This window comes from Scylla paramamosain, chromosome 6, assembly GCF_035594125.1.
Source record: "Scylla paramamosain isolate STU-SP2022 chromosome 6, ASM3559412v1, whole genome shotgun sequence".
In the NCBI taxonomy this organism is placed as follows: Eukaryota; Metazoa; Arthropoda; class Malacostraca; order Decapoda; family Portunidae; genus Scylla; species Scylla paramamosain.
Genome location: NC_087156.1, coordinates 23,067,440 through 23,093,767, shown reverse-complemented (window position 1 = coordinate 23,093,767; position 26,328 = coordinate 23,067,440). Strand labels below are relative to the sequence as shown.

Sequence of the window (26,328 nt, the reverse complement as noted above, 5' to 3'; positions counted from 1 at the left end):
TAATTTTTTCTTTCAAAATTAAGCCCAATTTGGTTCTGGAGATATCCTGACATCTTTTGCTTCCCTCAGGCTGGAGAACCGGGAGCTTTCACCACTACTACACCTGGGTTTGCCCAGCCACCTCCCCATCCACCTCCAAGTGTAACTATTGAATCTTTGGTGAACCAGCAGCAGCAGTTGCAGGAGCAAATACACCAGAGTGAACAGAATTTAGCAGCTCAACAACTGGTGCGTTATTTTGTTTGAATGTGTATGTGTCTATGTGTGAGAGTGTATATATATATGCCATATATATAGGCCTTTTCTTAATCATAACCATTTTAACAGATGACAGTACAGATAGACAGACATTTTGAATATTATTATTAACTTAATTTTTTTGTGTTCATTGTTTTTTTTTAAGATTTGACAGATGAACTATTTCTCTGGATTTAAAGAGATCTATACCTCCACTGTTTATTTAGTACACTATCACCAGTATATATTCTACAATTTTAGGTATCATTGCTTATTCATGTTCAGTTCTCGTACCATCTCTGTTTCTGGCACTTCTTTTTTTTTTCTTTTCTTTAATGGTGTAGTTTTTGCAGTTTTCCTCTCCCTGAATTGTTGTGTTCATCCATCTAGATCTCATTTCATAAGGAACACGTTTACTGCATGGTTTGAAGTTTTATGACCATAGTTTAGGGGTGTAAACAAGTTGATCTTTCACAGGTTCTGGATCAGCAAAAGGAAGGTCAAGTGAGGGAGGGTATCTATGTTGCCAGAGGTGAAGTTTTGCGCAATGAAGCCAATGACCTTGGATTTTCAACTCATGAGCTGGATGAGCTGCTGGGCCCCATCACTGAGTCGTGCACCAAGGACTCAATCTCAAATGGGAAGCATTGGATCTTCACCAATGCTCAATCTCCTGCCAAGAACCAGTGGCTTGCTAGATATTTATTGTGGAAGTGAGTTTTTATGTCTTTTTTGCACTGTTTTATATGATGATATTCAGTTGTGTATCATATTTGTTCAAGAAATGTGACATTAACCTATTCTTACACCTGCAGTATGGTCTATATTTAATGAAGTTTAGTTTTTTTTAGTTATGATTTCATACCAATATTTTGAGGTGTCTTCTACATGTTGGTTATGAGAGTTACATCAGACAAACTCATTTCCATTGTTGTACCTCCTCATGAATTATTTTCAGCCAAATTTCAAAATTAACCTAGTGCAAGAGAAGATTTTTGCTTAGTATGCTTTTTTGTGTACATATTAAATTCATATTTACCTATCTAAATAGCAGGCATAGGCCTCTAAAGAGAGACTGGCTGGGGAAATTTCATTCATTCTAAATGGGTTGTGATTTAAGGTAAATTATTTAGATTTTTCTTTCAGTAGTAATAAGGCTACAAATTTCATATTCTACTGAAATGAATACATAGCTACATAAATGGAGGAAGGTATTTTCATTCATAGGAGTGTAATACATACAGTAAAACTTCCCTAAACTGAACCTGAATAAGCCGAATATCTGATAACCCAAACCCCTTATCAACCTCCTCAACCAGTCTACCCAGCTCCACTCCATCCCCAATCACACCAGAGCCACCACCCAACATCATTGACTCAGACTGAGTGACAAGCAAAAGTACACTAGTAGTACAGTGCATAATGTTATTTTAACTCTTATGTGACCAGTGTGTTGAGTACAGTTAAGTGAGCTCTTAAGTGAACACTAAGTGTGTAGTTGCATAATGTTAAGTGAATTCTCAAGTGACAAGTTAGTGTGTTGTGTAGTGTGTAATAACAAAATATGCTGTAAATATCTATCTTGGGATTTATAATGTGTTTATAAGGTGTTAACAAGTATGCTGTAAATAACAGTAAATGTACTTGTTTATGTACATAGAAACCAACCAAAAAAGTGCATTGTCGAATAAACCAAACTTTCAGATAAACCACCAGTCACTTTGTCCCATATAGTTCAGTTTATGGAAGTTTTAGTGTCTTTTTTTTTTATGAATCTGAATTCTTTGCCTCAAATTACAGTGGAACTCTGGTTACTGAACATCTCCCTTTTTGAACAAATTGGTGTTTGAACAAAATTTTAAACTCATAATTGCTTCAGTTGCTGTACTATAATTTAGTTCTTGAACAAAGTTACTCAATTTTAAATACTAAAAGATAAAGCAAAAGCTGCCATTTATTACAAATTTATAGTTTCTATAAATATTTTCTTCATTTTTATGTATTAAGAGGAGACACAGTGGATAAGACTAATTCAGTCTTTGAAACAAGTTAAATGTGATCCTGTTGAAGAACAATGATGTAAACAAACAGTTTTTGGCACTCAGGAATAATCCCAAGCCAGCTGTGGCTCTTTCAGTGACCCACAATGCCATTACTACTACACAACTGCATTTTCTTAGTAGCTTTACTTAGCAGCAAGATATCTAAGTGTTATGATCACCTTCAGTTTGGCAGTAAGTGGATTACTTCTCTGTCACTGTAAGGTTCCCTCACTAGATCAATGACAAAGAGAATACCTGCATGGTATAAACAATATTTTCTGATGAGTTTTGTGTTACTAGATCCATTCAGTGCATCCTTTCTGAATAAATAATTTCTGAGCTGGAGATATTGTGGAGTGGCCATCTTGGCTGAGGGAGTGTCTGTCATGAGCTGCTAAGACAGGGTGGACTGGTATCTGGGAATGGATTAATCCATTTTACATTGATTCCTATGAGGAAACTAGTTTTGGTTTCCAAACATTTTGGATTTTGAACAGCATTCAGGAACTAATTAAGTTAGAGAACCAAAGTTTCACTGTATTTAGCTACATATTTCCTGATATTACACCCTTCATATTTACATGTTTTGAAAATGCTCCTCATGGGGAGCTTCAGGTTATTTAAGTGATATATTATTTGAATTTTATGTTATTATTATTATTATTATTATTATTATTATTATTATTATTATTATTATTATTATTATTATCATTATTTATTTTATTTATTTATTTATTTTTAGGATAATATTGTGGTAAAGTAAAAAGACTTGCATAGTTCATTAAATAGGATTTTTTTTTTTTCTGTTCAGTTTCCTAATCCTGCATTTTTGTGATTAAAGTATTGAGAAGGGGCATCCCAACCCCCTTATCCCCTTACATTACTCTTTAATTGCCTTTATGATGCACAGGGAATACATTGGCAGTATTTTTCCAATCTGAACAGAGTGTGACTCCAAGCCGCTTTCTACCACAGTTGAAAGGTTGTAATAGCATATGATTTTTTTTTTGCCTTTCATTTTGTGGGCCTAAAATGGAGGAAAGTATAAAATACTTTGTTAAATAGCCATATCTAATGTTGTCATGCTTTTCATTAAAGGTAGAAATTACAAGACAGAATCTGCTATGTAGTATTTTCAAATCTTATCATTTCATTTCAGAGCTACAGCCACTACAGGTCTATTTAATCATATCGTTTCATTTCAGAGCTACAGCCACTACAGGTCCATTCAATCATAAACTACATATTATCTATCTTATGAATGATGTTCTGCATCACTGGTAAGAAATTATGAAATTCTTGAATAAATTATTTGTTATTGTTTTTAATACACATGAATAAATTTATATATCTATGTGGATGTTTAAGTAATGTGCAAGTTGTAGCTGTAGCTACTTCATCATTGTTGAAATGTCTCTAATTAGATCAAATCTCTTTCAGTGTAAGGAAAAGTGCTGATGATTTAAAGGAAGCACTTGAGAAGGTGCTGGCACCTATGTTTTGTTGTGCCATGACAGTTGCATCTGATGATCAGAAGTCTAAACTAGATAAGGTAATTATATAGGAAGGTTTCATTTGAGTTTAATTTTTGGGGGAGTGAAGATCTTCATTTAAGGCATGATGAGATGCCTGGCAACTCATAAATAGAGAAAAACCAGAGCATTAGCATGAGCGTAAATGTACACTCAGTGACAACCTACTGATCACTGATTCACCCCATACAGTCTTTCCCTGCTTCCCTTCACTCCCACTGCTCTTCCTCTGTGGCCAGAAAGCTTTGTGTAAACAATGTTGCTGTGGCCAGAAAGCTTCGTGTAAACAATGTTGCCATCACATAATCACATTATAACTCAAGCAAAGACAATGGAAAATAAATTGCATACAATTAAGTAAAGAAACCAGTGTTATGTCAAGCCTCTCCTCTTGGGTTTAAATACCTTTACCTTTAAACATGGCTGCCAGCATGTGCTAATGTCACTTATCATCATAATGTTATTTGTACTGTGTTCTAGGATGGGTTTTACTTTGAAGATATTCACTAATTGACAAATGCAAAAATATTAGATTTTCTCATGTTCTCCAAGATTATCATCCCCTTAACTTGGATGCTGTATTTTTTCCATAAAAACAAAATTGAAAATCTTCACAGTATTTTTTTATTACATTTATATGAAATAGATATGTAAAATTTCTTTGCAGTTACTTTCTTTGTGGGAATCCAAGATTAACCTTGAAGACGTGGTGTTAATACAGTTAAAAAATCCTGTTGAATCATGGGGAGCTTTTGAAAAGGGATTGATTGACAAATTTCCCCAAGTTGTGGCAACCATCAACCAGCACATTGATGCTACCTTCGAGGTAATGTATTGTTCAAGTTACCTTTCTCATTTGTTTATGTACATATACTCCATGTAATGTTTTGAGTACTTGGACTTACATTGTGTATCTTATACACAAGTAGCTTGTCTCAGCAGCCTTTGCATTGTGCTTGCACAATATGTAAAGGTGGATATATGCTGTTAAAAGAAATGAGGTATTTTTTGGTTACTTTATAAGTAAATCATCAAAACCTGTTGTAGTGATATATTTATATATTTTTTTTTACAGGGCTATAAGCAGCAGCACAATGCATTCGTTCAGCATGCCACAAATCAAATCCAAGCTTTAGAGCAACAGAAGCAGCAATTAGAACAACAGGCAGCAGCAGCAGCAGCAGCAGCAGCAGCTGCTGCAGTAGCAGCAGCTGCAGGTAAGTTAAGCTTATATTAAGTTATAACACTAAATTTAATAAGCACTTTATTATTTAGTAGTCATAGCCTGTCTATGTTCACTACTTTACTAAATATTGCTTGTGTAATACATGTGTATAGTATTAGCTTATTTATTTATTTGTTTATTGATTTATGTATATCATGGGTTACCTTATCATTTATGGTATTTTATTATTGTTATTATTATTATTATTATTATTATTATTATTATTATTATTATTATTATTATTATTATTATTATCATTATCATCATTATTATATATATATATATATATATATATATATATATATATATATATATATATATATATATATATATATATATATATATATATATATATATATATATACAGTGGAACCTTGGCTATTGAATATCTCCCTTGTTGGACAACTCGGTTTTCAAACAAAAGTTTTAACTCATAATTGCTTCAGTTGCTGTACCATAATTTGGTTTTTGAACAAAGTTACTTGATTTCAAATACTACAAGACGTAGCAAAAGCTGCCATTTATTACTAATTTATAGTTTCTATAAATATTTCCTTTGTCTTTATATATTTGGAGAAGAGAGATGGAGGTTAAGAGAGTAATTCAATCTTTGAAATAAGTTAAATGTGATCCCGTTGAAGAACCTCAATGTAAACAAACAAGGTTCGGTGCTCAGGGGTAATCCTGAGCCTCCTGTGGCTCTTTCTATGAGCCACAATACCATCACTACTGCACAACTTTATTTTTGCAGTAGCTTTTCTCAGCAGCAAGATGTCTAAGTGTTATGATCATCTTCATTTTGGCAGTGAGTGGGTTACTCCTCTCTGTGTCACTCTGTAGGGTTTCCCTCACTTGATTGGTGACAAAGAGAATGCCTGCATGGTCTAAACAATATCTTTTGATGAGTTCTGTGTCACTAAGTTTATTCAATACATCCTTTCTGGATAAAAAATTTTGAAAACTGAGGTTCCAATATATATATATATATATATATATATATATATATATATATATATATATATATATATATATATATATATATATATATATATATATATATATATATATATATATATATATAATTCTTTTATTACTTTTATTTTCATTGTCTTCTTTAGCTCTTATGTATTCATATTGTTTTACCATTATTTCATTTGTATTTAGTTAATTTGTTTCAAACCTGGCAACCTTTATTTTAAACACAACAAACACTGGCCGAGTAATTTAAGCAGTCTGTAGCCCTGCTTCTCAGTAACACACCTATGCAAGAGTTGTGTAGTGAGATCACCCAAGTGTTGGCTATATTTCAGAAGAAAGCAGGCATTATGATTTAATCATGATTCATCCTTGTGATGCCAAGAAAAATTAATAGTTATGAATGTTAGGTGAAAATATGTATGCCATGAAAATTAAAAGAAAATGCACTTTTTCTTTTTATCATGTAATGATATGCCCATCACACTTTATATTTTTGTGTGAGCATGATTCTCCTTCTCTCTCTCTCTCTCTCTCTCTCTCTCTCTCTCTCTCTCTCTCTCTCTCTCTCTCTCTCTCTCTCTCTCTCTCTCTCTCTCTCTCTCTCTCTCTCTCTCTCTCTCTCTCTCTCTCTCTCTCTCTCTCTCTCTCTCTCTCTCTCTCTCTCTCTCTCTCTCATTTGCTAAAGATTTTGTGATTAATACCCCTTAAGGGAATTTCAGCTAAAAGATATCTTTATTGATAGAGATGAACATCAGTCTTAAAGTGGGATTTCAGAGGCAGTGTTTCATGGCTGGTTTCTTATAGAATAAAACTGTTGCAGACAGAGCCCTTAGTTCCTTTGTGCTGTCTCTTTTAGTCACTTTTATTGCACACAAGAAATGCTGTAGCAATTTGTTTTTTTTTTTGTGACCAGGGCTTATCATCCCTACTATAGAAAAAAAATTTTATAACACAGGCAATAAAAAACATAGTTAAGTCATTGCCAGCCCTTTGTTTTGATAACTAAAGAATTTGGAAACATCTAGAGAATTTTAAAAGTGCTAGAGATGCAAGGCTGGAAAATTATGCTAATTTTATCCAAGACAGCACAGATGGTGCATGTGTCAGTGGTCACAGCTCACAACTCTTAAGTGTACACATTAAAGTACTGGAACCAGATATATGTTAAGACATAAGAGAATCAGTTATTGAAGTCGTGAATGTCATCATGTCTCAGTAACACATGTTTTTAGCTCAGTATCAGTGGACAGCCACTTGGAAAGTAGAAAGCTCTCATTGCTCATCACGAAATGATGACGTGAAATCTAGCAGACATTCAGTAAAGTTAAGCTGTTAGGAAATCTGGGATATTTTTTTTTAAATCTTGGATCTTTATTCATATGTGGATCTGTCTCAAAATTCAGTTAAATTTCCCATAATTTGAACTGAATTTTTCCTGAAAATTTTATTAAAACTCTTCCATAACTCCAGCACAGAGGGTAAATCCAGTGCCAGGCAGGGTATATTGGCAATTAAAAGAAATTCAGACTAGCAACAAGTCAAATGGAACACTTAGATTTATTTTTGGGTTCATAGTTTTGTATTTTTAAAATGGACACACACACACACACACACACACACACACACACACACACACACACACACACACACACACACACACATTTATTAATTATACATAAGTTCTACTTTTTGTGTGAATATTATTTGTATTATTTGTTTATTTATTTACTTTTTGTGCGTTAGTTACCTGAACCCCACATTAGTAATTTCTTCATATGGAAATCATCAATTAATTTCACTGATTGCAATATTTTCCCCAGTTGAAAAGTAAAAGTTGTGATAGGTCAATTTGAATATTTGTATTCTATTTTGCAGCCCCTGAACCTTCTAATAGTGACCTGTGTAAGTCTCTTATTCACTTCTTGACATGTTTTGGTGTTTGTGCACTTTACTATCAAAATTTTCCTTAAGTGCTGTTGTAGTTTATTCATATTCTTTTTAGCTGCTGGCAGTGTGGTGCTTTCTTCTCACTAATAGCTTTTCTGTACATCTATAGTTGCATCATCATATGTATTGTGGAGCTACAATGGAAAGTTGAATACATATTCAGCAGTATTCTTGTTCTGGAAAAATTTAGTGGTTTGATTTATTTATTTTATTTATTTTATCTTTTTTATCCGTTGCAGTCATTGTCATTGCATTACATGTGTGTGTGTGGAATTGTTTCAGGTGCAGCATATAGTTCTGAAATTATATTTATGATAAAGAATATGAATTTCAGTAAACTATAGTTGCCATAGGTCAAGTTAATCAAGAAGCCATGTTCACACTTACTCCCCCCCTCTCAGCAAGGCAGTTCACAAAGCTCTCTTGGCAATTAACCAGATATTTTTATATTCAAGATATTTTCCATTACCTTATTATTCAGCCTTGCCCTGAGCCAATTTTTTAAATTATTAATAGAAAACAATAATAATTTCAAAGAATTAGTCCTTCAAAAAAATTGTGGAAAGATCATACATTATTTACTTAACCTCACCCACATGACTGGACAAATGCCTCTTAGAACTGTGGTGGGTGTTGACAGTCATGTGGATGAGTTTATTCAAGTGATATTTTTATTTGTTCTCACAATTCTTATAATGGTTTAGTAATTTGATATTATTATTATTATTATTATTATTATTATTATTATTATTATTATTATTATTATTATTATTATTATTATCATTATTATTATAATTGTTGTAACATTAGTATTTTTTAATCATTTTAGGTCAAGGAATAAGAGATAATGTAATTGAAAATACAGTAAAATTCCTCTCATCCGGCATTCGAGTATCCGGCAGCTTCAAGTATCCGGCACATTTTTCCCCGAGCCTTAAAATCAATAAAAAATCAATGTGTACTCATAAAATTGATTAAAATTCCCGTGCGAGGCATACTTTGTCCCCTCGCCACCAGAGCGCACTGCTTCACGCCACCCGCGGCGCACTGCACTGTGTTTACTCAGTGACTCAGTCCCGCGTGTGCACTGTTTATTGCCTGACGCCCTCATCATGCCTAAAGTTGTAGAAAAGAGGAAGCGTGTTGTGCTTACACTTAAGCAGCTGATCAGATCAGCTGATCTTTGTTATGGTAAAATGCGTGAGTGTAGGGTGGTGATTATGGACACAATTTCACTTCTATTCAAGTATCCGGCAATATTCAAGTATCTGGCATGTCGGCGGTCCCATTGATGCTGGATAAGAGGGATTTTACTGTGTCTTGAATATAAAAGATTGGGGAAAGTTGCAAGAGCTTTATGAGTGAATGAGTCAGCTACCCTGCCAAAATGAAGGAGGAGACAGGGTGTGACTTGTAGATTAGCTTGGGCTATGGTGACTATAGTAGCATCCAGGAGTATTTCAGCCTTAATTGAAATAGATTAATAAAGGCATAGGGCAATTTTTTTGTAGTTAAATGATCAGTTAATTCATATTCATTATATTCTGTACTAACAGTTCTAATGATTCCAATAAGCCTTTTTCAGTGTACTATTTGCACATTAATCCCATCTAACGTACCTTGACCTGTCTTCCTATGAAGGCATCTATTTCCTTTTGCGATTTTTCCTCACATATGATTTACTTCATATTATCTGTTCACATTATATGCTTTATGTTATCAATTTTGTAAATTACATTTGAGGCTCTTACAAACATAAGTTAATGCATTTATATTCACAAACTTTTTAGATTTTTTAAATATTTTTTTATAAGCATGTCTTGATCTAAATTAGAGATGTATCAGATGTCTGCATCAGCATCTGTGGAACATTCGCATAGTTTTAACATCCGCAGTTCTGATAAATTAAGCATCCACATTTCTGATGAAAAAAATATCTGCATCCGTATCTGCACCACACAGAAAGAGGATGTGGCCTATACATTTTATACATTACAGACTAGAGCACAGACCTTGCAAAATTAAAGAAAATTAATTAATGCATGTTTACTTCATTATCTATCAAAATTACACCTTTTATTAATTTCCTTTCAAATTTACATAACAATGTGTCAAGAGTTTTGTGGAAGGGCAGAATGTGGGAGAAAATTTTACATCGTGATCATGTATGTATGTATCATTTAAATATGTAAAAATACTGTATGTATGCACTGTGTAACAACAGAGAGAGAGAGAGAGAGAGAGAGAGAGAGAGAGAGAGAGAGAGAGAGAGAGAGAGAGAGAGAATGTGTGTGACTGAGAATGATGTGTGTGTAAACAATGCACAGGGTGTAACGCGAGTTTCTGCAAATATTGAAAGAGGTGAAAGAACGTGTAATTCTAAGTAGAAAATGTTCTATACACATATGCATTTTTAAGGCTTTGTTTACCCATCAGAGGAGCTGAAAATGTACAGGACTCGCGGCTGTGCTTTGCATGTAGCTTTGAGGTGACGGAGAGATGGTTGCATTGTCACAGCCTCAGAGTTGCCACTTGGTCAAATTACAGATGGTCTAATCTTATTTTTTGCAAACTGTGGAATATTACGGTATCTTATAAGAAGACATATGGTATTAAAAAGCATGTAATTTACTGATAAGCATTACACGACAACATTATTGAAGTGATTGAAAGTACTCCTCTAAAATTTGGTGGGAAAACAATAATATTTAACTTTAAAAATATTTCACTTCTAAACAAAGTTAAGAAAGAAAGAAAACTACATTTTACTTTCAGTATACTTATTTTACACATACATTTCATGATTAAAAATTCTGTAGTTTTGAGAGTTTTTAATTGTGAATCTCTCTCTCTCTCTCTCTCTCTCTCTCTCTCTCTCTCTCTCTCTCTCTCTCTCTCTCTCTCTCTCTCTCTCTCTCTCTCTCTCTCTCTCTCTCTCTCTCTCTCTCTCTCTCTCTCTCTCTCTCTCTCTCTCTCTCTCAGATCTGGACCTTAACTCTATATTGTGTAATTATACAAAAATAAGGTTAAAAAATATGAATTGGCAGTACTGAGCAGTTATTACAGCAGGCATCTGGCAGTAATTGGTGCTAAATAGTGATTTTATACCAAAATTCTGAACACATCCACATCAGCATCCATTACTTAGTAGAAACTGATACTTGCATCTGCTTCCACATTTGCAAAATATGTACCTATGACATCTACATCCACGGGTCTCTGAATTCTGACATCCAATACATCTCTAATCTAAATATCCAGCAGGTATTAAGATCTCACTTTCTGCAAGGAGCACTCTTATCATGTTGTTGAGCTATGATTTGACATACAAACTTGAATAGGCCCCAAACTGATGGCATGTGGTGTGCATGACAGTGGTGTGAGGTGATAAAATGTCAATCACATACATAGAGAAAGTTCCAAATCCTACCATACTCTATTTTTATACATGTATATGGCTTTTGTCAATTAATTTCTTCTATGGTGGTCTTAAATTTTTTACATAATAGATTTATGAGGTGATTGATCTGTTCATGTTCCAGTTCCATTATATGGTAAAACCTTGATATATCAGACTTAATTATATCACAATATCATTGTGCACCAGTGTACATCAAGCTGCTTTTTTTGTATAGTAACTTTACAGTAATGCTATGCATCCATCATATCAGGTAAATATACAGTATCATATGCAATTCAGTACAGGACTGAACATAGCCTTTACTATACCAAATGAAATTCAGTTTAGACAGTGTATTTATGAGCAAACCAAGCCCTCAGTATTCTAGACAAAGTTTGGTCTAAGCAGTGGACATCCAACCCTTCAGATACTTTGAACTACAGTAGCAGATCAAATTTACCACTTTTTCCCATTTAATTGGGGTGTTCAAAATGGACTAGAAAAATTGCCAGATTCACCAGTCAGTTTTATTGTACATTAAAAAACATGATATTCTGATAAAAAAATTTTTTTACTTCATTTGTTTGTTACCAAACCAATTAATGAAATATTAGGAACATTTTTAGCCACTATTATCATGTTTTAAGTTCACCACAGTCTATAGTGGATTGTGATCCACTAGCTCAGACAATACAAGCCTTTACTCTTCATTTTCTCATTGTGTGGTTAGCCTTTTAGATTTTATGTATCACACATACTATTTAAACATTTGCAGTTTAAACTACAGTCAATACATACTATACTTTTTGTGTGTTTTTTTTTTTTTTTTCTTAAAAAAAATTCTGCTAGTGCACATTCCTTCATTATTTCATAATAATTTCTTGGAGAATTCATTCCTCATACTGAAATATCAACTAAATATTAATTTACAAATTATATAAAATTAATTCATACATGTGTACTTGAGGATGCAGTAAAACTTCCACAAGTTAGCATTCTATAAATTATAATTCCACATGAGTCTGTAAAACAATGAAATATTCAATAAAAAAAAAAATTGTCCAAAAAGGGAATTTTACAAAATTTTTGTGAGTCAGCACCATGTTGATTAAACCAAGTCAAGCCAAAATAACCATGCATAACCTGTACAGTAATAATTACCGCATAGGTTATGACACAACACTAAGAGGGGTTGCTGGTTCTGGTTCAAGATTGAGAGGTTTAGCCTTTGCGATGGTACTTCCATGATTTGATGCAGTCTCGTTTACAGTTTCTTTTTGTGGTCTGATCTCTCTTGCTTCTCTCACCTGCACACAAACTTTGTTTACCTGAAACAGCTTGGTTCCAGAGAAAGGTAATGGACTGATAACAAGGATAAGGGAAAAGATTACAGACCAGAGAAGACAAGTGGATAAATTACAAAGATTGTATATAGAAAATTATTATTATTTTTTATGTATTTATTTATTTATTTATTTATTTATTTATCATTTTATTTATTTTTTTTTTTGTGTGTAGAAGGGGCACCGGCCAAGGGCAACAAAACTGCAATAAAAAAAAGTCCCACTGAAGTGCCGGCCCTTGAACAGTGTCAAACCAGTAATAAAAAAATTACAGAATAAGTGTCTTGAAACCTCCCTCTTGAAAGAGTTCAAGTGTTCAAGTCATAGGAAGGTGGAAATACAGAAGCGGTCAGGAAGTTCCAGACTTTACCAAAGAAAGAGATGAATGACTGAGAATACTAGTTAACTCTGCATGTAGTTAGCATGAAAATAGCAGTAGAAGATGGCAAAAGATGCAAGATTGCAGTGATAAGGAAGAAACTAAAGAAGTCAGTTGGAGAAGAGGAGTTGATAAGATGAAAAACAATTGATTCCACATTTATTAATGAGCTTTTTGACAACAGTAATATTGAAACATCAAAAGAAATATTGCCAAATTTTTGGAATATAGAAGAAGAACAAGAAAAATTAAGTGATATTTGAGGGAAACAAGAAAAATCAGAGCACAAAAAGAAACTATAAACAAGACCGCATCAGGGGATGACATTCCAAGGATTAAGTCTCCTAACCTTCAACCAGAACTAGAGCCAGAACCAGCAGCCCTTCTTAGCATCATGTCCTCAGAGCAAGATGCAAGGAAAAGCTGTAGAGGGAGGAAGGGCATGTTTGCATGAAGACTTTTCATGAGTTTTCAGTGATATTTTACATGTCAGAATTTTGATGTCGGGAAAGGCTGAACCTTTTATTATGACAACTTGTGAAGGCTTTACTGTATATGAAAATATGTATCGACATAATAGAGTGATATCACCTGTAAAAGGTTGTAGCTAAGACAAGGAGTCTAAGTGCATACATCCATGTTCACAGTCACATCTTAGCCTCATGACCTAGTATGTCCTTGTTGAACATTACCTTTGTTTATGTCATACTCATCTTCAGATCTACCTTTTAATTTTTCATGTAATGCTAAATGTGTTGTAGTTAATTTGTAGACCCACATATAAGGAGATTATCATCATGGAGTGTGATATTATTTACTGGTAATCTTAATTCCTGTCTTTTTTTTTTTTTTTTTTTCTGATACCACCATGAACATTTTAGAAGAAATTGATGTTGTCTTGTCTGACACCTTTCTTATTAGTATTTTCTCAATGACCATGTGTAGCTTTACAGTGGCAGTACTTTCCTTATAGATGTCTACCAATGCCTTTACATGTGTTTTCTCTATGCCCTCCATTTTCTGAATGTTTTCATAACTGCCGAGGTTTCTTCTGAGTCAAAGACTTTTCAAAATCTGTGAAAGCCATGTATAGTGTACTCTACATACTTTCCATTTCTTGATGAAAGACATAGTTGTGACCATTTTTCTTAAATAGACACTGGAATCCTGCTTACTCTTGCAATTAATTTGAATCAAGCATTGCACTAATCTTTTTGTCGAGCACCTTCATAAAGAGCTTGTACGTATACTACAGTAAACTTCTGGCATACTGAGATGGTCAGTACTTTTGTTAGGTCTTTGATGTCTCTTTGTGAATCAGCATTATTGTGGCATTTTTTTCTAAGTTCTCATTACAGTACAAGTTTGGAAGCATTTTGTAAAAAAGTCTGCAAGTTTGTCTAGTAGAAAATCTCTTGCATCTTTGATAAGATCAGTGGATGAGCCACCTTTACATTCTGCTTTGTCCTTGCTCATTCATTTAAATGCATTCTTTATTCCTTTTGTGTTTATGCAGGATACCTCATTGTTTACTACCTCTACTTTGAGGTCTTCATCTTGTTGATTATTATCTTGGCAGATTTTTGTTAGATTCTTTTACTGCCATGATCAGAATTTTATCATTTGTAGTTTTTTTCTTTTCCATATTAATTTTTCAAAGCATACAGCTATTTTCTACCAGTCTCAAGTGGTCTTTGTTATCCTCATATTTGTATCCTTGTTATAGTTTTTTTTCAGTCATGGGATGGATGGGCAGTGTGAAGAATATTACATGCAAGAGGGATTCCAGTTGAGTAAGAGAGTGGTTACATGTTACAAGAGTGAAAGGAGAGCAATTCTGAATGCATGCAATAGTTTCATCTACATCTGGTGTAACCAGTTGTAGATGCAGGAAAAAAAAAAACATGTAGATTTATTATGGTGCAACAGAGATAAACCTGTTCTAGTTTTGGATTCTTTCATGAAGAGATCTGGGCATGATGCATAACTGAGCCTTGTCATCATGGTCAATAAAGATTGGTTCTCTTACTCCCTAGAGACTTGTCTGATTTTTTTTTATGTGGTTGTGTGTGTGTGTGTGTGTGTGTGTGTGTGTGTGTGTGTGTGTGTGTGTGTGTGTGTGTGTGTGTGTGTGTGTGTACATGAGCACCTTGTCTTGGTTACTCTCTTTCATTGGGAATGTTAGCCTGTTATATAGATAGATGAGTTAAAAGGGATAAAGTGTTTTTGGATATTTCTTGCAGCACCCACTGCTCCTGTGAGGAATTTTATCAGTATTCTACTATCATATAAGCATTCTAATAATTTCAAAATGTAACTATTTATGAAGTTTGTCTTTGATTCATTTTTATTTCCTACCTTAGAGCATATTACTTTTGTTCAATTTTTTATTCCCTACCAGTAGCCCAGAGTGGTGGATTTACTACAGCCCCACCCCAGCCCCAATTCCCACCACCACCTGGGGCAGCACCAGGCATACCTTCCACATTGGACTTCAACCAACCTCCTCCAGGCTTCCCTCCAGGTACTGCTGTCATTAATTGTTGCTTTTATTTTACTGCAACATCTAAAGGTGTACATAATTATTATTATAGTGCACATGTGCTCAATTTTTAGCTTATTTCACTAAATTTACTACATTATCTTTTCTGATTTTTTATTTTTTTTATTTTCAGGTTTGCCAATGGTGGATTTCAGCAAGCCTCCTCCAGGATTTCCAGTTGAAGAACAAAAGGAAAATTTAGTACCAACTGTTCCATACTATGAGCTCCCAGCAGGACTGATGGCTCCTCTAGTAAAAGTAGAAGATCACAAGTATCTGCCACTGGATCCTAACAACCTAAGACTTCCTCCACCAACACCACCAAGTGACAGGCTGCTAAGAGCTGTTGAAAACTTCTATGCTCCACCTTCTCATGAAAAGCCACGTAACAGGTAAGTTTTTATTGTTTTCCTTTACCTGTTAATTGCAAAACAGAAAATATTTCCAGAGGATTGATTACATATCTCATGCCTCTTATGTAATAATGAAAGCTGTGAAGTGGAAATGTGAAAAATGTATTGAACTTTCATATCATACTGCACTGCAAAGAGTGGTTTTTACTGTATTAATGAACAGTTGTTTTACTGTCCCTAGATTATTTTCATTTAATGTCATACTGAGCTGTGCCTTATTCATGCTCCATCATTGTGGTTGAAAGTCAAATTTGGATGAGAACTCTAGTGGTTTGTGAGTGTGTTTGGTTTTGATAATGAGAGGAATTAAGAGCGAAACTTCTGGAATTATTTTTATTTGTTTCAGCAGAGAAGTGAATGCAAATGTAGTGTTAATGGGAGGATCTAAATGTAGTATCTATCATATCAATTAGTACACAAGCTGTTTGTAAAAAGAAATTAGACTGGGAGAATAATGATAGTATTATATTTAAAGTGTAAAGTAGTGATTGAAAATATTTTCTCTTCATATAGATCATGCTATGTAGTTCTAGTCTCTATATTACAGGAAGGATGCAAGTCTGTTAGTCAGTACAGATGTTAATGACTAAAGAGGTACAAGGAATGAGAGATATTCCTTATAAAAGTATATTGAGTCTTTTAAATTTACTTTCCTTAGACAGGTTTAGATTAAGAGGGAATATGATAGAAGTATTTAAGTGATATAAAGGATATAACAGGGATGAAAGATAAAATTCTCAGGATTAGTAATCAAGTTTGGAAAAGAAATAATGCATTCAAGCTTGATAAAATTAGATTTAATAAAGAAATAAAGAAAAATATGTTTTCAAATAGAGTGGTAGATGAACAGAATAGACTCAGTAATCAGGTTGTTAGTGCTGAGTGAATAGGGAGCTTTAAAAGAAGATTAGACATATATGGAGTGGGATGATAGTGGATATAGGTAAGTATATGTTTTCTACAGGGACTGCCAAAATTAGGCATGACTACTTCTTGCAGCTTCCCTTATTTTATGTTCATATGATCTTGTGTAAGATAGATGCTTATAAATATACGTAGGTGAGACAAGAACATATATTAAGAATATTACACTTTAGCACTGTTTACATTTGCCATTGTTTCACTGATGGCCAAGTGTATTCAAGTTAGGCAAAAATAAGTATGTATATACAGGGAAGAAACAAGTGTAAAAGAGTGGGCATCTGCTTCAGATATATAATTATAAATGAATACGGAAGGTTTACAAATGTACTGATGTCTGTATACTGGTATTTATCTTTCTATCTCCCTTATGCATTGCTATTTCCAGAAGCATCCTGTGATGGGATGGTTATGACAGAAGAGCTTTCACCTCTCCCTATCCATACATTCCCTTCTTGATTTTTTAAGAAGCTTTTACTAGCATAACTATCACATGTACTCTTTGCCTTGTCTTTCCATCCTCTAAATGGTTTTCCTTTCCTAATAGCACCTTTCAGTTTCACTCAAATACATCTTTACATTTCATTCTTCACACTTCATTCTTTCAGTACAAAAAAAAACTCAGTATATTGATCTGATTGAGGGGGAAACCACTGATAATAAAGGCAAAAATTCAAAGAAAATTGCTGTCGGATTCCCCTTCCCACACCAAACTTCATTTGGTATTTGAGGGGGAAGTTCAGTATACAAAAATGAACTTCAAATAATATAAATTTTGGCAACTCATGCATTAAATGTAAATTATATAGCATATACTTTATTTTGATGTAAATAAAACAACAAATCTTATGGAAAAATGTTTTTACTGTGCTCAAGTATACAAGAATACATTACAAACAAACAAATAAATAAACAAAATTACATACATACAACACATACATACATACATACATATGAGTGCAACAACCTTCCACTTCATCTGCTGCTGTGAGACTGGGGCAGCACTAATGAAAAGTCATAAGTACCCATAATTCTTCTCAGTCATGAAAATTCATAACTTTCTGTCACAAAGACTATGGGTTTTTCATAAACTCTGTCATAACTATGAGTGATTTAGTTATGGCTGATTTTGCTAGCTGCTACAAATAGCACAGACATATATATATAAAATATATATTAATTGACAGAGAAAGGGATTAGAAAGGTATATATATATATATATATATATATATATATATATATATATATATATATATATATATATATATATATATATATATATATATATATATATATATATATATATATATATATATATATATATATATATATATATATATATATATATATATATATATATATATATATATATATATATATATATATATATATATATATATATATATATATATATATATATATATATATATATATATATATATATATATATATATATATATATATATATATATATATATATATATATATATATATTACATATTTTTTTATGGCTGGTATGTAATGATTAAGCTGTATCTCTCTTAAATAGAGGAAATTAGTGGCCAAAACAAGATCTGCTGCCAGAGGGCAGCCTCAAACATAAACAGTAACAAGCAGTTACCACTCAAACATCATGTATGTATCACCACAAGAACACCAACAACAAGATGGACACAGCCATCCCCAAGAGGACAAGAAAACCTAATTAGTCTCTAGATGAGTCTTGCCACTTATTGAGGCTTTATAAAGAGTATCTCTAGAGAGACCACTTTGTTGTCAATGTTGGTCTCAAAAGCACTGCTCACATCAAGTCTGTGACAAAAACAATGCCAGCACAGTCTAATCTATATCTTTTAATGAGTTCAGCTCACTCACTTCATTGAGAATGCCTCTCCTTTCACGAAATTCCCTTGGTTGACACATATGGACTTGTTGTTGCTCAGCCATGTTGGCTTATGAGGCAGAGGCAGTGTGTGTGGGTTTGCTGTGCACTCACCAACATCCAACACTCACTCTCCCTCCCTCCCTCCCTCCCTCCCACCCACCCACCCTCTGTCACTCCCTCACCGCTGTCATCACTGACCAAACGTTCTGCCTCATTTACCAACCTTTGTTCAGTAAATCAGATAGATGGTCGGTAGGCCATCTTATGTTTGATAAATGCGAAATTTGCTTTAACTGGGTTTGATATACTGAGGGTTTACTGTATATACATACCATTGCAGTGTGTTTCTTTTTACCTGTTCTACCACTCAACAAATCACAATCACACTGCTTTCACAGGTATTCATACCACATTTCTCATAATGCTTTGTCCTCAACCTTTCCATCTTGCCACTCTACATGCTTCTCTTTAGATGATCAATTTTCACACCATGGATCTTTGATTGTTCTATCCTATTCATTGTCCAGGTCTCTGATCCACTTGTTAATGCTGGCAGAAGAATACTGTAAGCATACCTTCTGCGTCACACATCATACTAACAATGATGCTGTTATGTGCCATATTTGATTCATGTGTTCAATTGAAAATGGTAGCTTCTGTCAGTGCATTTTTATTCTAATTGTTAATTATATTTCTTTGTATGCATTACCTAAGGATGTCCATAGTTTTAGTGAACTAGAAGGTATTCCAAACCATGTGGAAGTATTCCCAAGCATCAAGACTGTACTATAGGGATCAGTCTTCATAATTTGGTAGAGGGTTTATTATGGTATGTGTACATTACTGCATAGCAATTTACAGAAGATTGCTTTCATACATATGTTGGCAAGATGACTTGAGATGAATTGGTTGGGTGACTTGATCATGAGAACTTGAGTAAATTTATCAGGTTGGCTGAGAACTGCTATTAATAATTGTTATTGTAGATATGCATGAATATTTCAGTGAAGGCTGGGAACAATTGGGCTTATATGATTACTACAAGGAAAAAAGTCAGTCTGTAAAACGTATTGAGAAGGAGGTGAGTGAAGGTCTTCGAGAACCTACCCGCTCACCTTCTCCGGTAATTATTGAGCCACCACCTGAAGAAGAAGAGAAGCCATCAGATCAGCCAGTGAGGAGATACAGGTAAGCCTACCATACTTATATAAGGAAAATATTTGTCTTGAATAAGCTTGTGAATTTAGATTTTGTAAGAGTGCAGTTCCAGAATTACCTCACAAACTTATCCAGTATGATAATATGATTCTCTCTCTCTCTCTCTCTCTCTCTCTCTCTCTCTCTCTCTCTCTCTCTCTCTCTCTCTCTCTCTCTCTCTCTCTCTCTCTCTCTCTCTCTCTCTCTCTCTCTCTCTCTCTCTCTCTCTCTCTCTCTCTCTCTCTCTCTCTCTGCTGGATTGTCTCTTCACACTTATGCTTTCCCTAATAGATCTATACTATGATGGTTTCTCCTTAATTTTTTTTATTTATTTATTTACTTTTTTTTATTTTTTCTTGCATTTAAAGGCTGAATGTTTATGAAAGAGAGTGAAAAATTTAACAGTTAAGCAATAAAGAATAGAACGAGACAACTCATTGTAGTGCCTAAGGTGTCAGTACTACCCACAATGCATCAGGACTGTTTACCATTTAAATACCCCTTTGCCCCCCCATTATTGGGACCTGATATTTTCAGTTTTTGTGTCCAGTCCTCCTCAGATGGTCAAATTTTTCATATCACTGTGTACTTTTTGTTTTATGATTCATGGACTCAGGTTGGTTATGTAGTCTTTGCTAACTTCAGACTCCAATAATTAGCCTCCTGAGTTATATATTGCATTCTTATGACTCAAATTTGAAGATAGCAATATGTCTGTGTCTGAAAAAAAAAGTCCAGGAAAATCAAATTCCCAGAAATGAAGGTCCAGAAATTTTAAGGTTACGTTTACTGTATTGATCATATGAATAAAAAAGTATAAAGGGACTGTAGCTGATGGGCTGCCTATAGAGGAGAAGTTTGCATCCTGCAAGTTCATGAGGACACTGACCATGAAAAATAGCCATAGAAAAATGTGAAGAAAACTATTTCATTTCACTATCCTTTTAGTTATTATATATTCTTTTGTCTCATGATGCTGCATTTTGCTACTTCCACATCTACCTAATCCTTCTTTCTCCCTTGCTAAACATTAAAAACCTTTTCATAATTAATGGTCTCGCTATCAACTCTATTCACTCCTCAGGCACCTTTTCAAATAACTAGTATTTATGTCTCATATCTTTATGTTTTTACTTTAGCTCTGTGTTTAAATGTTCTAGTAGATCACTAGTGTAGTACAGGTGTTCTCAGGGTGAATGGGAACATGATGTAGAAGACTGTTGTATATTAAATAAAACTGGTGTACAGATATAGAGTAGAAGCACACAGTCTGGTTGGGCCTGAGTTTCCTGCACACTTGGCCAGATCAGGTCAGGCTTCAGGTCATGGGCTTCAGGTCCTGGGCCAGGTGGAGTCCAGAGCCAGAACATTGCTCAGCCACACCTAGGTATGTCTTCATGTCTCACAAAAACATGATATAGGGTGAACGCAAAGTACATTGGGTGACACACAGGTCACATCCCATGGAAAAATAAATAAATATACGTGTGTGTGTGTGTGTGTGTGTGTGTGTGTGTGTGTGTGTGTGTGTGTGTGTGTGTGTGTGCTTGAACAAAAGACACAGTGATAATGATAACAACAAGAAAGATGTATAAATGTGTAATTTGTGCTTATCTGTATAAGACACAAAAAAGTAACACAAGAATGACATCAAGCATAGTATTCAGCCATTGAAAAGCTGAGCAGGAGATGCTAGTAACAATCACCAAGGCAGAAGACGACGGTCTTCTATATTGTGTTCTGTTTCACCCTGGGAACACCTCTACTACATGACAGTGATCTACTAGAACAAGATTGCATCAGCATTTCAGTATCATTATTTAAATTGCATTGAGGTCAAAATAGGAGGGATGAGGGGCAGGAATCAGGTTGCTGGAGAAGGTGTACAGATAGTGAAGCAAATATATTAGTCTGGTGATGAGAAGAGATGGAGCAAGATGGTTAGTACTTGTGGATCTTCTGCTGGTACTATATAGTATATAGATTATTGTTTTTAGCTACTTGTTTTATTTTATTTTGTTTATTTATTTATTTATTTGTTTTATTTTAATCTTGCATGGCATATTGTAATGCTGTCTATCCAATGAAATGCACAGTTTTTCATCATGTTTATCTTTGTTATCTTATTATTCTCAATTTTCAGTACATGTCTTTTTTTTGACATGGAATTAGCAAACTTATTCCTCACATACTATTTCTCCAGGTCTGTAAGCCCTGAAAAGGAAGAAGAAAAGAAGAAATCACGCTCACGGTCTCGCTCTAGCAGCCATAGTCCAGTGCGCCGCAACTCGTCTAAGCAGCGGTCACGTTCTTCCTCACCTGTTAGGTAAATTACAAAATCATTTGTTCATGAAACTATTGTGATGTCAGTAATAGTTTTTCCTTATAGTTGATAAATTTTTTCACATTTGCATTGGATGCATATTTTAAAGGTGAAGTTTCGGTTACTAATGAGAAATGTCATTAGATTAACAATTTGCTATACAGGTGCTCCCTGACTTACAAATGAGTTAAGTTTCAGATAGCCATTCATAAGTTATTATTTTGTAAAATATTTTGGGTGTACAGTACCCTCTCGAGTTTCACACTTGCTTTCTTCCAAAGCCATACTGCTTAACTCGAGAATTGCAAAATTGTGGTATTGAAAACACTGAAAAATCCTTATTCTTGTTAGCCACATAGCCAAGCAGTGTGAGAGTGTTTTATCCTCACATATGGCATGATGTCACAATGCAGCAATGTGGCAGAGTGTAAATGATCTTGATCTTGATCTTGTTGGTACAGGTGGCTCAGGATCACTCCTTAGCCAAGCCTTTGGATCAGCAACTCCTGTAGTAGGGATAAAAAATAGAAATGAACTGCATCCTCTACACTAATTGTTCTTACATCTGGCACGCCACATTCTCTCCAGAAACTCTTTTACCGCCTCAGTCATCCTTTCATTCACCTCTCTACACAGTCCCACCAACAACACCAGCCACTCCTTTCCTGTCTTCTCCACTCTTTCATTCCTATCATGCTCTAACTCAGTCAGTATCACTTACATCATCTCATTCCTATCTCTGGCATACTTCACACACTCCAGCACTACATGTTCCACCGTCACATCCTCCAGATGTCACACATCTGGCACACTTTGCTGCAGGACTCAGACCATCTGTAACTCCTTGCATTCACATCCATACACTGTGCCCTCACTCAGAAGAGAAGATCACCGCCCAGGCTTCCATCATACCACCTTTCATACCTCAGGACCTCTTTCTCCTTGTACTATTCCAGAGTCTTCTTTCTTTCCATCTCATTCTTCCATTTCATTCTTTGCCTTTGCACACCTACTAGGACTCATCCACATCCCTAAGTACTTGTATTCTTGCACCTGTTTCAACTCATTCTCTCCAAGTCTTCATACCACATTACTTTCATCCTGTGACCTATTCACAATCATTACCTTGCTTTTCTCACAGCTAAACCTTACTCCAAAGTCTTTTCAATACCTATCCACAACATCCAACAAACTTTGAAGCTCATCTGCTGATTCACTCATAACAACTACATCATCTGCATAAAAAAGCATACATACTTTATCATTCCCCACACTTACCCCTTACATTCATTCTTCTCATTCTGGCTGCTAGCTCCTCTGTATACAGGCTGATCTTGATCTTGATCTTGATGGTACAGGTGGCACAGGATCACTCCTGAGCCAGGCCTTTGGATCGGCAACTCCTGTAGAAAGGGGGAAAAAAAAGAGAAACGAACAGCATCCTCTATCCTAATTGTTCATACACCTGGCACGCCACATTCTCTCCAGAAACTCTTTCACCGCCTCAATCATACTTTCATTCGCCTCTCTACACAGTCCCAGCAACAACACCATCCATTCCTTTCCTGTCTTCTCCACTCTTTCATTCCTATCATGCCCTAACTCAGTCAGTATCACTTGCATCATCTCATTCCTGTCTCTGGCATACTGCACACACTCCAGCACCACATGTTCCACCGTCTCATCCTCTCCCATGTCACACATCTGGCACACTTTGCTGCGGGACTCAGACCACCTGTAACTCCTTGCGTTCACATCCATACACTGTGCCCTTGCTCGGAAGAGAAGATCACCGCCCAGGCTTCCATCATACCACCTTTCATACCTCGGGACCTCTTTCTCCTTGTACCATTCCAGGGTCTTCTTTCTTTCCATCTCATTCTTCCATTCATTCAGTCCCACACATTTCACTTCTTTGTCTATCTCATTCTTCCATTTTCTCACATTCCATTCGGCTCCCACTCTTCCTCCTCTTGTTACCACCCATTCACGCTCATTTTGATTCCTACCAGCCATTCTTATCGCCCACACAACTTGCAATCCATTCCTGTCTGTCATTCTCATGCATCTCTTCCTCCATTTGCTTCCACTTTCATTCCACAGGTACACCTTCCTTGCTATTCTTGCATCATCCATTCTCTCAAGCCTAATCTTGTACCTAAGTGTGGTTTTTGTCAGTCTTTCTCTGAAGGTGCTCCATCCCATGTCACCTCTCAAGGCTTCAACTGCTGTGCACCTCGGTGCACTCAGTGCCATCCTTGCTACTTTGTTCTGGCCCACTTCTAACTTATCAATTTCACTTTCATTCCATGCAATCACATCCATACCATACATTATACATGGCACAGCCACACTCTTCCACACTTCTCTCAACACATCATACTTACTTGCTCTCATCCTTGCCGCGCTTCCCAATAAAAAAAAAGATATGATAGATCTTGATCTTGATCTTGCTCTTATAAGTGACTTGGTTTCTCCTGAAGCAGTTGCAACCAAATTACACCACACACCATGCCACACACAACACTTAACCAAATCACACCATACACATCACTCAGCCATATCTATGGACACAAAGTTGTATCGTGACACATACCAGCCACACAAAACCCCATACCAAAATCAGTCACTCAATAATCCATATCACTCCCAGACACACCACATATCACTTACATCCCAAGAGCCACACAGCAACTCATATTATACAGTCATACCACATAGCCTAATGTTGATTGGTTTTTTTTTTTGTCCTCACATAAGGCGTGACATAGGGTGTGGTGGAGTGATCTTGATCTTGTTGTACAGGTGGCTCAAGATTGCTCCTGAGCTAGGACTCTTGTTTGTATATGCAGAAGTTCATAACTTGAATGTTCATAAATCTCAGAGTGTTTGTACTTATTACCAACATTGTGAAAAATCTTAGCTCCCTAACTTGTTCCTTACAGAACTCCACCTCGATCCCGTCTTCGCTCACGCTCAAAATCTCCGCGAAGATCCAACTCCAGTTCTAGATCACCAAGGAGAGTCAGCAGGTCAAGATCGAGGTCTCACTCTGCATCTCCCAGATCATCTCCAGCTCGTGTACCCTTCAACAGATCTCCTTCAAGAAGTCCAACTCCTCCATCTTTTGTGTAAGTTAATTTCAATGTTTTGTAATAAATCTTCATATGCAGTAGTTTCATGATTTATGTTAAGGGTGCACTCCAGTTAAGCATGTGTAATTGGAACTAGGAACTCACATGCAATAATTCAACATAAAATGGATTGGAGAAAGTGGAGCTGATTGTATTAGTAGTAGCAGTGGTGATGTTGTAGGAGTGATGGTGGCTGAGATTCTAAAACTATCATTAGGATAGGTTGAGCTGATCTACACTCCATTCAGATAAAAAATCTGATTGTTTACAGTTTGGCACAGTTTAGTTTGTAAGCCTGTTTGACAGGAACCAGTAATATGTTAATCTCTCATCATCACTCCACCTCCTTCAGAAAATATTTGTTTTTCTTCTTAGCTCACAAGATAGAAAAAAGTTGGTTTACATCACTGGGGTAAGCAGTCATTCTGTAACTATAACAATGTTCACAACTCTGTAAGGTAAAAACTAATTATGATGTATGTAAATCAATTAAAGTTTCAGAGGTTATCCACCTTTTTACTGATAATTGATATTTATAGCAGTTATGAAAACAAGTATAGAATATACTTGTATATTGTACTACTCCTGGATATGATAGTACATTCATATTTTACACAGAAGAGAAAAGGAAGGAGATTTATTAATGTGGTATGTGGCATGGGAGTGAATGAGGGAAGGAGGTAGGTCAGGTGTGCTGTTTTGCCCTCCCTTCTTCCTCTTGCTTATCCATTCCACAATGAAACTTATTCACACAAAATGGTGAATAGAGATTTTATGAGTCGCAATTTGTGTTACTAAGTTGTGGGGGAGTAGGCAAGAGAGAGAGAGAG

The 26,328-nt window shown here is 35.2% G+C and overlaps 1 protein-coding gene across 4 annotated transcripts in view; it reads left to right on the top strand.

The window, feature by feature from the left end:
* LOC135101441 (calcium homeostasis endoplasmic reticulum protein-like) overlaps window positions 1–26,328 on the top strand; it is a 45,641-nt gene that overhangs the window by 15,942 nt on the left and 3,371 nt on the right. For all 4 annotated transcript variants that reach the window (XM_064005394.1, XM_064005393.1, XM_064005395.1 and 1 more), the window contains 11 exons: window positions 70–228; window positions 715–950; window positions 3,485–3,559; window positions 3,720–3,831; window positions 4,479–4,637; window positions 4,887–5,028; window positions 15,488–15,607; window positions 15,759–16,017; window positions 19,850–20,032; window positions 22,245–22,367; window positions 25,310–25,495. In XM_064005394.1, coding sequence (XP_063861464.1) covers window positions 70–228; window positions 715–950; window positions 3,485–3,559; window positions 3,720–3,831; window positions 4,479–4,637; window positions 4,887–5,028; window positions 15,488–15,607; window positions 15,759–16,017; window positions 19,850–20,032; window positions 22,245–22,367; window positions 25,310–25,495 — 1,754 coding nt within the window. The remainder of the gene's footprint in view (window positions 1–69; window positions 229–714; window positions 951–3,484; window positions 3,560–3,719; window positions 3,832–4,478; window positions 4,638–4,886; window positions 5,029–15,487; window positions 15,608–15,758; window positions 16,018–19,849; window positions 20,033–22,244; window positions 22,368–25,309; window positions 25,496–26,328) is intronic.